Source organism: Protopterus annectens, chromosome 8.part1 (assembly GCF_019279795.1).
Source record: "Protopterus annectens isolate FY-2018-M chromosome 8.part1, PAN1.0, whole genome shotgun sequence".
NCBI lineage: Eukaryota > Metazoa > Chordata > Ceratodontiformes > Protopteridae > Protopterus > Protopterus annectens.
The window spans coordinates 317406264-317420800 of NC_056742.1; the positions used below are offsets into that span (position 1 = coordinate 317406264).

At 41.6% G+C, this 14537-nt stretch overlaps 1 protein-coding gene across 1 annotated transcript in view; it reads left to right on the forward strand.

Annotated features, from left to right (window-relative positions):
• DHX38 (DEAH-box helicase 38) overlaps nt 1–14537 on the forward strand; it is a gene marked incomplete in the record, with an annotated part of 1902786 nt that overhangs the window by 1867133 nt on the left and 21116 nt on the right. Inside the window, 1 exon segment of the mRNA XM_044081902.1 lies at nt 9699–9820. Within this exon segment, the coding sequence (XP_043937837.1) occupies nt 9699–9820 (122 nt within the window).

Genomic DNA, 14537 nt, shown 5'->3' on the forward strand with positions numbered 1-14537 from the left:
CCCTCACCTTGGGCTCCCTATACCATGTGTATTACTTTTTTTTTCCTTTCTCACATTTTGCCTTACTTTTCAGCTTTTACAAGAAGCCGTAACTGTCTATATGTTCTGAAGTGCATTTTTAAAGGTTTTTTTTCTCTTTCTACATAACACTTGGATTGCACAGAAATTACAATTAAGGAAATACCTTCAGTGTTGTTGTTCAGCTTTAGATTTCCTTACATCTATTCAGCACACCTTTTCTGACCAAGACAGCACAGTAATCATTTAGGAAATAACTCAGAATAGCCAGGACCCAAGAAGCCATAGTGTTGTAGCTGTTCTGGGATGCATTTTAGAGGATTTTCCCAACCTTTTAATCCAGTGGTGTCCCAAACAAAAACTGTGAGTAAGAAAAGAGTCCCAGTTTTATTTTTTTTCTTTCAGGGAAAACATAAGTTGTGTCCAAGGCTTAATGTTTAAAGATGACAAAATAGTGGCTCACAATAAACTAACAAGCCAGTTGTCTGAGAATACTGCCTGCCTCCCTAACCCCATATACATAGTATGCATCCTCGGTCTTCAAGCCTAAACATCAAAGGCAGCTACCTGTATATGTGTCTGATGCAGGGTTGCCAGATGTCCCTATTTGGGCGGGACTGTCCCGAGATCAGCAGCCTGATCCCGAGTCCCACCCTGCCGGTTTAAATCCCGGCCAGCCTCCGCTTTTTTGGTTGGCCCGTATACCTGGCATACGGGCCAATCAAAAATCACTAAACATGGAGCTTCTTGTGTTCCGCATTAAACAGAAGTAGCTCCGTGTTTAACGATTTTTAATTGGCTAATCAAAAATTGCTAAACACAGAGCTACTTGTGTTGAATGCGGAACTGCAATGCATTTAAACACGAGAAGCTCTATGTTTAGTGCAGAGCTACTGTTCTTTAATATGGAACTCTGTTCCGCATTAAGGACCTTTTTTGGTCTTCACTTGCCGTGAAAGAACTTTTTTTTTTGTCCAGACCTGGCTGGTTGGAAATCTGGCAACCCTGGTCTGATGTGACAGTAATAAAATAGTTACAGTAATGTATGCTACCTCGTTGCTCCTAGATAGTGCGTTGCCTCTACACAAGCTATAGTAACCTCCTTTGTACACTACTGATGTCTGTTAATAGAAAAGTAAACAATGACCACACTGTCTTCAGCCCAAACACAAGCTATAATGACCACATGTGCACACCTCTGTGGTTTGACTGTGATAAAAATTAAAGAAGTAATAACCACACAGCCTCCCCTCCCCCACATAACCTACAGCAGTTTTCAGAACACACACACATCTGAGCAGGGCTGGTTTTAGAATGGGTTCGGTTGAGAGCAGAGACGATTATCAGCTTTATCCCAACAAGTTCAGCCCTGTTCAGGTTAGAGTATAATTAGAAAATCAGTACATTTGTTTCTCATTTTTTTTCTCCAACCAGCAATGCTTTTGTGGGGCAGTCATTGGTAATTAAGGGAGCCACTTGGATCAATTTATACAGTTTGGGGAATGGGGGCCCAGACTCCTCGAAGAGTGAAATGTCTGAATGTTCTGTTGATATATTTTATGCATTATATTTGAAATATAATTACTTGTTAGATACATTTTTAATGATACCCAGAAGAATAATGTATGTGTCCTGGCATTATTGGATGTATGCACATCCACACCAACACAAGCCATAGAGTGAATGCTGTTTAGCAGTTGTCAACCAGTAGCAAGGGTAAGTCAGTTTTATTGATCTCCGTGAGGAGTAATGCATACCCATCACTGTCTCTGATTTCACAGACCTTCCCTGATTTTGCTCATAGTTTTGCTCTGTCCTTTGTAAAATGTTTGTTTTGCTGGTAAATCATTCAGGATTACAGGCAGTCAGTTAATCCAGACATTAGAGTTTTATATTTCTTAATGTCAAAAAATAAATGTTGATGCAACAGGTATTATTCTATTAACTTTAAGTGAATTAGAGTAATATTTAAAACATGTTCCTGATTTGAGCTTTCATTCTGCTATTAATTTGGTACTGTAGTGAACTGTTCAGCAAAGAAGTTAAGAGTTATAGTATCTGTGGTTCTACCAGTATTTATAAAACTACCCAAAAGAAAAAAAGAAACTTTCCTGAAGATTGGAAGCATAGGCTCTTCCTAAAATTAAAAAGATTTGCACTAAGTTCAGTCACTCTGGGCTGCTGATCATTCTAGTGCTTGCCTTACTTATGTTCATCATCAGCTTTATCCTGATAGGGTCATATCACAGCCCTGCAGTTAAAGAACATAATCAGGAAATTAATGCACTTTTTTCCTTATTTTCGCCAAACAGCAGCAGCTTTTGTGGGCCCCACACAGTCAAGGATAATTAATGGGGCCCTCCCTTGCAGCCACAGATATTGCAAGTACCTAAAGCTGGCTATGCTGTTGGTTTTAGAGGACAGAATGTCTACAAGCAGGGTTTGACTAAGCCAGCGGTAAAATATTTAATGGAATTGTGAAGCCTGTTACTTGTTAAAATACTGTTACTATAACCAGATATATCATTATTTAACATTTGTTTACCGGGAAAGTCCAACTTGGAACAAGCCAGTTTTCAGCAGAGGCCTGGGTAGAAACATTCCAGATGCATGTCTTTGTAACATGGGAGGAAACCAACACAAACACAGGAATGACATGCAGACTCCACAGAAGGGCACCCTGGTCGAGAATCGAGCCGGAGAACCTCTTGCCGTGAGGTGACAGTGTTAACTGCTGCACCACTGTGACATCCATGTCTTTGAATTTTATGGTAGATAATAAGAGTTATTACTCACTGGATTTATTAAGTATAAACAATTGCAGTACTAACTTTTGTTAGTTTGATAGACGTTGCAAAATATTGGTAAGAAAACTTGGTGTGGTTGGGGGGGGGGTCCCCCTGAAACAGGGGGGGGCTCCTAGCAACCGCAGGGTTCCTTGGTGCCTAAAACTGGCTATGCTGCACTTCTGATAAATGCATTTCATGCTTCGTATTCCTTAATTTACATCACATCCACTCTACCCTCTTTCAGAATCATATTCTTAAAATCTGATTACTGCATCAGCGAAACATCCCTGTGAACTTTCAGGCTCTGTATTCCGCTTCTCTACCACATTACGGGCTTCATTATCTGACTACTCCTGTAACACTCAGTCCATCACAGCACTCTCTCTCTCCTCCTCTCCTTCATTTTGTTCTCCTTCTTTCATGAAATTCTGCAGTTCCTTTGTTTACAGATCTCTACAGTACAATTAACTAGGATTTCATCTCACTCTGATTGTATCTCACCTCCACTGTACAATTGTTTAACTAGGATTTCATTTTACTCTGATTCTATCTCCAAAATTTCTCCAGCAACAATATTTACTCCTTCCTCCATTTTGGAATCCTCCAAGCTCTAGTAACAACCCTCTGGTACCACCTAGTGCTCAAAAAGAGTAGAGGAAGTTTCCTGGTGCCTTGGTCAAATTTTCCCTAGTCAGTACGAGTGCCTCTTCAGGTCTCGGCTGAAAGGAGATCACTGGTCTTGTGGGACTAACACAGTCAGTAAAGACTGTGTTTGTTTGTGCGTGCATGCATTCATTCCAAAATATAATTTTGTAGAAAGTAAAGAAATTTATTCTTAATTATGACAAGTGTAAATCTGCTCATAAACAAGCTCATTAGCTGATTTCTCATGATACTCTGTACATAAAGTAGGGGTTGATTTATTTCATTACAAGTATAATCATATTATAGTGTATGTAGAATATTAATGTCCAGAAATTATATCGTTGAGACACAACTAGTCTTATTGTTAATGTCCTCAAAATATTTTCTTAAAACAGTATTCCAGAAGATATTTTTAATGTTTCTTTTTTTTTTTTTTTTTCAAGCTAGTAATTTAATTAACAACTGGAAATTCATGCATACTGCAAGTCCACACACTTACTCGAGTACTTTGCATAAAGAAGGACTGGTGTAACTATTAAAACGTGCTGGAAAACATATGAAAATGCAAAAGCTGCCATTTATTATTGTTAGATTACAGAAATTTGCCACTGCTCACAGTATATTCTTATTACTGTTTCAGTTACTAATGGAAAGGAGACTGAACTCAAAACATTAGCCAACTTGCTGCTTTTTACAGCAAGGGAATCAAAGTAGTGTGCTTGCTTTACTGAAAACATGCCAAATGAGACAAAAGTTATTATTATGACAGAGGATCAAACAGGTCTTTAAAGGAGGGAGACATTACAGATGCTAGTAGCTATATTAAGCATTGTCAAGTATACATAAAACAAGATGCAGGCAACTATAGCTTCCGAAAAGCAGACCTAAAGTCATGTCTGTACATGTCTATTATTTATTTATATAGTTTTATTTTACTTTAAGAGGGATGTAGCTTTACCAGAGGTGTGATATATGATTTAAATGTTTCACTTTTTCCAGCTATGCCATCAGCATCAGCCCCCTTTTTTGCTATTTTTCTCCATGGGGATCAAAGTATTGTGTTAACTGTTGCTGTCTTTCCCGATTCAGTACCACACTCCTGCCTTCTTCAATATTCATGCCTGACTGTCGCAGATCTTCTTTCACACAATCCATCCACCTCTTTGCTGTATGTCCTCGTTTCCTCTTACCTTCTTCCTGTCTGTCCCAAATCATCTTTACCAGATTATCTTTTGCTTTTCTGCACGTGTCTGAACCACTGTAATCTGTTCTCTTTGATCTTTTCTGCAATTGGAGCTAATTTGGCTTACCACCTTCTCAGGCAATTCATTTCCATCACCTCTAGCTTCTTCATCTGCTCTGCCTTTACTGCTTAGGTTTCTGTACCATACAGTAATACTGGTCATACCACTGTCTTGTACACCTTACCTTTCAGCTTCTTTGTCATTCTTCTGTCATATACTACACTTGAGACTCTATGCCAGTTGGCTGCAGCCCCTCGGATTCTAGCTTTGACCTTTTCATTCAGACTTCCCTTCTCCTCAACCACCTTTCCCAGATACTTGAAACTATTTACCTATTCCACTGAGTTCTCTCATGTCTCAATTCTTAGCTTCTTGTGGTTTCCCCAATTTCCTGCCATTACAACCGTCTTATATTTGCTTATTTCATCCCATGTGCCTTCAGTTTAGCATTCCATTCCCCTATCCTTTGCTGAAGTTCTTGCTCAGAGTCTGCCTGTACTGCCACATCATCTGCATACAGTAACTTTGTTGATCTGTCCCCTCCAACCTGTTTGCTAATGTAGTCCATCACCAGCATGAACAGCAGTGAGCTCAGAGCTGAACCCTGGTGTACACCCACTCCCACTGGGAACCCCTCTGCGAGGCTGGACACTATTCGTACTTGACTTAAATGGTCTTTGTACATAGCCTACACTAATTCTACCAGTGTTTCTGGGACTTTGAACAACCGCAGTACTGCCCAGATCAGCTTTCTTGAGACCTTGTCATATGCTTTCTCCAAGTCTAGGAATACCCAGTTGGACTCTTTCCTCATGTCTAGTTTCTTCTCAGCTAAATGCCTCACTGCAAACATCAGGTCAGTTGTGCTGCATCCTGACATGAATCCTAATTGCTCATCTCCCATTTTAAATTCTACTGCTCTGTCTGTTTATCAATCACCCTCTCCAGAACTTTCATGCAGTGTGATAGGAATTTGATGCCTCTGTACTGCCCACAGTTGCGAATGTCCCCTTTGTTCTAGTGTGCTGGCACAAGTATGCTTATTCTCTTGTAATGTGGGATATGCCTTTCTCTCCACACTAAGGCTGTGCCCCTCACACCCACCTAACTAAATATACCAACTCCGAGATCGGTCTACAGTAGACAAAACGGAAAAATCTGACGAATGGCCAAGGGAAATCTTTCCTAGCATTAAATCACCCATTCGCTGTTTTTTGCTTTCAATATTACAAGTTTAATGTTTAGGTGTTCGATCACCTAAGCATTCAATCTTGTAATATAGACCTGCTATGAGTATCCTCAGGAGTCATTTCTTCCCTTTCTCATCCAGCATTTTTATCATATCTACCGTGACCTCATCTGAGCCTGCTTCTTTCCCTGACTTCATTTTCCTTAGTGCTGTTCTTCTTCTAGGCTGGGCTCTTCCTCTTCTCTCGTTGTAGTCTTTTTCTGGGGCAGTGCAACTTCTGTGGGGTTGTCTTCATTCAGAAGCTGCTGGAAATACTCCTTCGATTTGTCTTTAATGTCCTGTGGACTGGTGAGCAGGTTGTTGCTGGCATCCCTTGGAAGGTTGTCTGACTCTCTTCTTTATCTTTCTGTCTTTGCCCTGCAACCTGATATAGTGTCTTTGTGCCACCTACTGAGTCACTTTCCAAAGGTTGGTAGAGTGCCTCCAATGCCATATTCTTTGCTATTGCAATTCCTTTCTTAGCTTCTTTTTAGCCAACCAATATTCCTTCGTAGTCTGGTCAGACTTTTCTGTCTCCCACTTTTTCCTGCTGTCCTTTTTTCTTTTGATAACTTCCTGGATATCTGCATTCCACCACCAGCGTTCCTTATGTACCTTATTTCCATACCTGGCTCAGACACACATATGTTCTGTAGTCCTCACACATGCTGCTTTGATGTGCTGCCATTCTCCTTCACCTCCACCTATTTCCTCCTGTTCTTGGGGTCCTAGAGCCCTGAGTAATTCCTTGAACGTTCGTACATTCTCTCCAGTCTACTTCCAGGTCTTCAGCCTGGTTATCTCAAATTACATAAGATGAGCTATTACCACAATATCCAAATGAAGCACCAAAACAACACCTAAAAGTTCTGGTCAGCCATTAATAACATGCTCCTCCCAGGTAAAAATAATACACCTACTCCAACCTTGTCAACTCCATCAGGCAGTATAGCCACCCAATTGAATCAAGACTTCACAGAATCCATTTTAGCCCTTTCTAACCCTCATAACTCCTCCTTCTCCAGTGAACCACTGACATCACATAACAACTATAGCTTCACCCTACAACCAGTCTCTATGGACAAGATTAAAAAAACTACTTAAAAATCTTAAACCCACAACATTAGCTGCAGACAAACTACCAGACAACTTTGTAAGAATTTCCTGCAGTGCAGTAGCCTACCTAGTAGCCATTGTAATCAACAGATCCATATCTGAAAGTCTAGTCCCAGATATCTGGAAATTTGTTCATATTGTCCCACTACACAAAGGAGGTAGTTCAACCGAATTAACCGACTATCGCCTCATTGCTATCCTTTCACCTCTATCCAAAAATCCTTGAGAGGTGTATGCATTCACAGCTCATGGAATACCTAAATACTAATAAAGTACTATCCAGTACACAGCACAGCTTCTGATCTTATCACATACCACTGCTGCTGTAATGTCTTTCACAAACACAGTAAACACAGAAGCATCATGAAATTCATATCTGCTCTCTTTCTTGACATGTCTAAGGCCTTCGACATGGTCTCACACAGCAAACTCATTAATGTTCTTTCTGACCTAAATCTTAGCAAATCCACTGTTTCTATCCTTGTTCCAAAGCTGTTTATCAGGTTGACAGCAAGCATTCCAGTGGCAGCAGGACCTCTCCTCTCTTCTTCCGGTAACTCTACTCGTTCCCCAAGGTTCCATCGTAGGACCCTTACTGTTCTCCCTCTTTACTAACAACATACATATGTCTACACCACATGCTTCAGTCATCCAATATGCAGGTGATTCTCAACTAGTATGTGGCGCTTCTTCCCTTCAAGAACTCCATTCACAATCACAATCTTCCTTTCTGTCTGTCAAAACATGGCTTTCTAACTACCAACTAATTCTAAACCCAAGTAAAACTAAACTTCTGCTTTTCCTGCCAACAAGATATATACCACCTACTCTCCCTTTATAATATCACATCCAAGAATAATACAGTCATCCCTCCTGTTACTCGCACTAAACTACTAGGGGTTGAGATTGACTATAATATGAAATTTGACATCCACATCTCTTAACACCATAAAGAAGGTGCATAAAAAAAACTGGGCCTTCTATACAGAAATAAACAGTTTCTCACAAAAAACACTTAGGCCACAATCGCACTTACTCACCTCATCCTCAACACTTCTCTATGCATTACCACTGCTCATTAATCTAAGAAAAACTGACATAGCAAAACTTGAGTCCTGTTACAGCAAAATTGCTAGGTTTGCCACAGAGTCTCCACATAGGTTACATCATTCTATAGCCTTAAAGCAACTCAGATGGCTAGAACTCCCCAACTCATCCTCTACAACCAACTTGCTCTAGCCCACAAAATTCTTTATCACCCTGATGACACCCCTGCACTGCAGGGGCTACTTCGTCCTTACACCAGCTATAGGACTCTCCATTCCAGTAATAAATTCCTCGTAGACATTACTAAAGCAAATAATATTGCTGGTGAATCCCGCTTTTCAAATCCTATAGCTAAAATATGGAGTGCACTACCCACAAACTTAACAACTATATCCTCCATAATACAATTCAAATAAACACTGAAAGCTCACCTGGCAGATGGATGGCTCTGTTCATGCAACAATCCTGGCTAGCCCATACCTTGATCCTCTTAGGCTATCCTCACCTTTTTCTGCTGCTCCTCCGCAAACTTAATAACTAGCAAATTATCTGCTTTCTATTCTCTCCTACCTCTCTCATCATCTCCATAGTTTAACCAACACAACTCTAGCTGATGTAAATAACAGGATTTGTAAAATTCTTATTGTTTTTGATTCTTACTGTTTGTATCTCTGACATTTTACATATTGTATTGCTCTATATCTACCTGATATACTAAATATTAGATATGTTCTATATGTTTTCTCATTCTTGTATCATAATGCAATTTCTGTACTTGTATATGTTATGTATTTAGTGAACATGTATAAATTGTGTCCTGCAATGTATCATCATCCTATAATTCAATGTGATGTTTACTAAATGTGGAGCAGTTCTCCCCGAGCTTCCGCTGAAAAAGAACTCGTGTCCAGTCGGACGTTCCCAGTAATCAAATGTAAAATAAAATAAAGTAAATAATTTAAAGGATAGTGACCAACTACATTTAAATTAAAGATCACACGGGACTCTTAAGAACTACAGTGAACTCATACTAATGCTAACTTTGAATAGGAGTTCCATGCAACAATGCAAGTTCAATTAAATGCCGGCATGAGGCTTGTGCAGGTCTTCACAGGGACTTTGGTAAAGAAGATGAAATTTATAGCTGGGAATGAAGACTTCTAAGGTGGAAAGAACCCCATTTGTTATGATTTACTATTACAGTGCTCGGTCTTATTTTGATGGTAAATACCAATTCATGCAGCTACTCTACTTGATACCACCAGATACTGAAGAAGATAACAGATTTTGACTTAAATGGAGGGTGGAGTTTGCATACTTTTTTCTGTGATACCAAATAGTTTCAATGTAGCTGATTCTTTAGGATTGTGGTTCCAAAACTTGAAAGGTTTTTCACCATTAAGTTATGAAATGAACAGCCTTTTGCCTGTGGTGCTCAGGACCTGTAAGCATTACATAGAGGGGCTGCCTGTTGCTACAGAAAATGGGGCTTGTTGAATGTCCTTTACATGTGCATTACCAACAGGTTATGATTACCAGAAAACCTGAAATGAATATAGTGAGTGTTTGACACAGATTTGCTTTTATTTAACTACATTTTTGTACATGCAGGAAAATCGTCGTCGTGCAAAGGAAGAGATATCAGCTATGGAGGAGGAAATGGCCATTGCAGAAGAGCAACTCCGTGCAAGGCGAGAAGAACATGAAAGAAAAAGCACTCTAAACAGTATAAGGTGAGAGTGCCTTTAAGGTGTTGCCTGTTACATGCAGCAGTATGCATTATACATCTGATTAGTGTACTTATTTTTTAACTATTTGTGTACTGGAATAATATTTGAGTTGCTTAACAGATGTCCTGTGAGAGTCAGCATTCTGAACAACCATCCATGAACTCACAGATTGATACACAAAGTGGACAGAAAAAACAGCTAAAGAAAAACTCGTATAACTAGGATCTTACGTATGTAGATTTTCAGAGTTTGGTGATGAGTACATTAATATTATTTGTGTAATGTGTACTGTTATTACTTGTATTAGAAAATAATATATTTCTTTTCCAGGCTGAGACATACTGAAAAGCTAATAGATGTGCAATTAATGCAGTTTCATTTTGAAAACATGATGTCATGTTTTTGCTAGTAACTATTCTTTTATGGTAAAGTTTTATAGTTTAAGTGTTTTGTGGACAGTCATTTTTGTTATGGGATGGCACCCATGATATTATTGAGAGTACGTCTGTTTTTATGTTTAAATTGATCATATTGAAAGACATCACAGTTGTTTATATATATTCACTTAATGCTAAAAAAGAATAGACATATGATTGCTGTTCATAAAAATAATCTAGTTGCATCACCTACTTACATAGGACTAGTATACATCTAAGTTTTACCAGTAGTCCATAACTGGGTGTGAGTAATGCAGAATTTAAAAACCACGAAAAGCACCATCAAGACCCCAAGTAAAACAAAACAAAAAAAAACAGAGATTCAAATTAACTTTATTATACAAGTTCTAAAGATGAAAGTTTGTTAACAAGTTTCAGCACATCATGTCTTCTGTGCTGACAAACATCAGGAAATGACATAATTATACATCTGTGATCTAAAGGCACCAAAGCATCAACAAAAAATAGTTTCTGATGTTCATAGGTTCATAGATTAGTACTAGGCTAAGTGCCCTTGTGGGCCATTTTAAGCCTAGCCAATTACCTCATGTGAGAATCAAACCCTGCACCTTGTGTCTGTAAGGTAAACACCTTAACCATTATGTCATCTCCCACCATGTAACTGTTCCTCACTTCTGGGTCGTAGCATCCGACATCAGATCTGAGACGGCAACTTATCAGACAGATCCTACGCCTGAGTTCCTTCCACTCCTGTAATCCGTTGCTGCTCTCTAACCCCTCCGATCTCATTTGCTGCTCACCACTACTGAAGCAGTCCCTACTGGCTTGAGTCCTCCTTGTGGGGTAAGTGATTTTTCAACATTTTGCTTGTTTTTCTAACTTTAAATCTAACTTTTTGGTATTTTGCTCAATTAGTTGGTAGTTTTTTTGTACCTCTAGCCTCCCCCTCCCTTGCAAGTTATATTTCTTCTTTGGCTTGCCTTTTGATGCCATTTTTCTGTTTTTCAAACCCCTTAGTCTTAGTTCCTTTCTTGTGTATAATAGTTGTTTTTGGGACTGTTGCTCATTTTCACTGTTTTTTGTCTGTGGCTTTTTTCTGTGGTTTACAGCTTCAGTTCTGTATTGGATTTGGTGTTTGATCTGTTAAACCCATTATGTCTGATAAACCAACAGGGTTTAAGAGGTGCTCCTTGTGTGGTCCAAAAATGCCCATTTCCGACTCACATGAGGAGTGCCTCTATTGTTTGGGTGCCAACCACTTATAGGTTGAATGCAGCATTTATGCCACATTCAACCCCAGGGCTTTGGTCGAGTGTCCCAATAAATTATTAAAAGGCATGGCTTGGATGGACCGTTGGTCCAGTCTCTGACCAAGCTGAGTCCCTCTGACCACAAGAAGGAATTCTCCTTCCATTTCAGGGTCCTCTTCCATTAAGAAGTCTAAGCTGTCGGATCCTAGCTCCTTGGATCCAACTCCATCCTTGGCACTCTCGGATCTGAGATCCCACAAATCTACTCCCAGATCCAAGGCCTCCAGCTTGAGGCCTTTGGATTCCAGGTCTCAGAAGTCTACGCCCGGATCCAAGGCCTACGGATCATGACCTTCAGACCAGACCTTAACTAAGCCTGCTACAGATCCATCCTCCTCGCATCTGTGGCGTTAGAGTTTTAAACGCTTGGATCCTCAGGCAACCTCAGATCAGAAGTGGATGGATCTGGGACCCATGTTGGATCCCACCATTTTGATCATGGACTCTCCTTTGTTACTGGCTCAGAGCAGTATTTCACTGCTCCTGGGCGCAGGGGCTGTTTCTCAGATAGGTTTAGGAGGTCTTTGGGGTCTAGGCACGTGTCCCCAGCTAGATCATCTGCCATTTCTAGGTCCTCCAGCAGCTTGCTTCCATCCAACATGGACAGGATGATGAGGTCCTTCCTCAAGGCTCAAATAGAGGTAGGTCTTCTTTCATCCCCTGCCCATCTGGCCAGGGCTCCTTCCCCTGCTCCTACACTTCTCTTTCCTCGTCCGACCCAGGCGGTTTCAGACTACCAGGACCAGGGGCATAGTGAGGAGTTGGTGGGGATTTTCAAAGCCCATTTTGTCTACCTCATCCAAGTCTCTGACCGGCTCTGCTCTTCCTCCCTTGGAGCAGACTGGGTCCTGGACCTGAGCAGCCCCTCCGGAGTCCTGGGGGGAATGTTCCAGTCCAGTTTATTCGCACTGGTCTCTGCCCCTCACAGCTTCGGCTCTCCACAACTTGGGGGCCGGTATTATCCAGGGGTCTTGAGATGGTGGCATGCTCTGCTCCCTCTTCTCAGGTGGGCTTCTCCGCCAGGAACAGGGAGGAGGCATCATCCAGACCTTTGGCCTGATACTGTAGAGCCAGTGTCCAAACAAGCAGACAGATTTTTAAGTCCTCCCTCAGACAGTTTTAGTTCAAAGGGGTGCCAGTCGATATAGTGGTAGCTGCTACCACTAAAAAGGAGTTGGTGGAGCAGAGTATGTCTGTCCATGCTCCCAGTCGTGAATCCCGGGCGATTGACAAACATGGAAAGTGAGTTTTTGCTTAAGCTACATTCTGTCTGCGGGCGCTTAATTACTTGGCACATTTCACCTGCCTCCAAAGGGATTTGGTTAAGGAGCTCACCACTTCCCTTTCCGAGTTGATGCAAGGACTTAAAGTGACTTCCAAGCTATCCACTCTTGTGTTCCTTGCTAATTCCTTGACGAGGCTGATTTCCAATGCTGCAGAAGGCACCTGTCGAGCGGCTGGCACAGGCATCGGTATACTGCTTTCATCTGGCTGCACTTAATGTGGGTTTGTGGAGTCTTTTAAAGCTTCCTTCACCAATGCCCCCTTCAGTGGACCAACACTCTTTGGTCCGTCAAAGGCACACTGACCCACAGTGAGCAAGAAGGGATAACCTTGTCGTCTGTGGGAATCAAGTTTTCTACTCCTCAGAAGTTCTTTTCTAAGACGCAACGAGCGAGTAAGAAATTTTGGTTCAGGAAGTTGCAGTCTTCCCTTCAAGAGGCTCAGGATGAACCCTCTTCTAGAGGTTGGAGAAGAGGGTTCAATGGTAGATGCCACTTGAGAGGCAGAGGTGGTCCACAGAATCAGGGCTCCAGGGAACCCTTCTCTGAGAAGCCATTCCAGTGCTCCTGATGCGTTGCCCAGCTGTCCTTTCTTGGAGGCAGTCAGAGGCCGTTTGTCTTTGGCCTGGGCAGACATCACAAGAGATTGGTGGGTGCTAAGCATTAGCAGGGTTATTTTATTCCTTTTTCCCACCCACCCCACCAAGCAGGAAAATTCTCCCCAATACACAACCCCATCAGGTGGAGTTAGCTCAACAAGAAGTGCTCAAGCGTCTTCAGATGAAAGCTATCCAAAAGGTCCCACCAGGACAATGAAGATTTGGAACTTACTCTTGCTTCTTTTTGGTACCAGAGAAAATAGGGGACCTACGTCCAATGCTGGACTTGAGTGAGTTACTTCTTTCCATTAAGAAGTCGAAGTTCCAGATGGTCACTGTACAGTCCATCATGCCCCTTCTGAACAAGGAAGAGTGGATGTGCTCTGTAGATCTTCAGGATGCGTACTATCATATAAAAGTAGACGTGCTCCCGGAGACATCTCCGTTTTCACGTAGGGGCCAGTCCAGTACCCTGCCCTTTGGTCTCAGCACAGCCCCTTGGGTGTTCACGAAGTGCATGTCAGTGGTCGCAGCTCTCCTGAGACTACAGGGATTCCAGGTGTTTCCTTACCTCGACGATTGGCTCCTCACAGCTGTCACGAACTGTCATCTGGCCACGGCCACTCGGTGCCATCTTTGCCTGTTTGACCAACTAGGAATTTCTGTGAATCTACCCAAGTCAAATCTGATTCCGACCCAGAACTTGGAGTTTATCAGTATCAGTATCCACTTAGACACTGTGTCAGAGATTGCAGCGTTATCCCCCAGGCATGTACAACTAATCAGATCCCATGTTCAGTGTCTCCTAGACCTGTCTCATCCTCAGGTCTGCTTCATTTTCAGGGCCTTGGAGTCCATGGCAGCAGCAGTCTATCTGGTGCCATTAGCCAGATTTTATATAAGGGTGTTACAGTAAACTGTAGCAGTCCAATGGTGTGCAGGCGTCATCTTCTTTGGTGGATTCATTCTCCCGATCTCCTTGTGGGCAGACCCTTTTCTCCTCCTCCTCCTCCCTGGGCCATGGTGACCACGGACGCTTCCCTGCTGGGGTGGGCATTGCCAAGTAAAGACCAATCTGCACATAAACTTACAAAAGATGGGGGAAGTTCTTCTCACGTTGCAAGCATTTC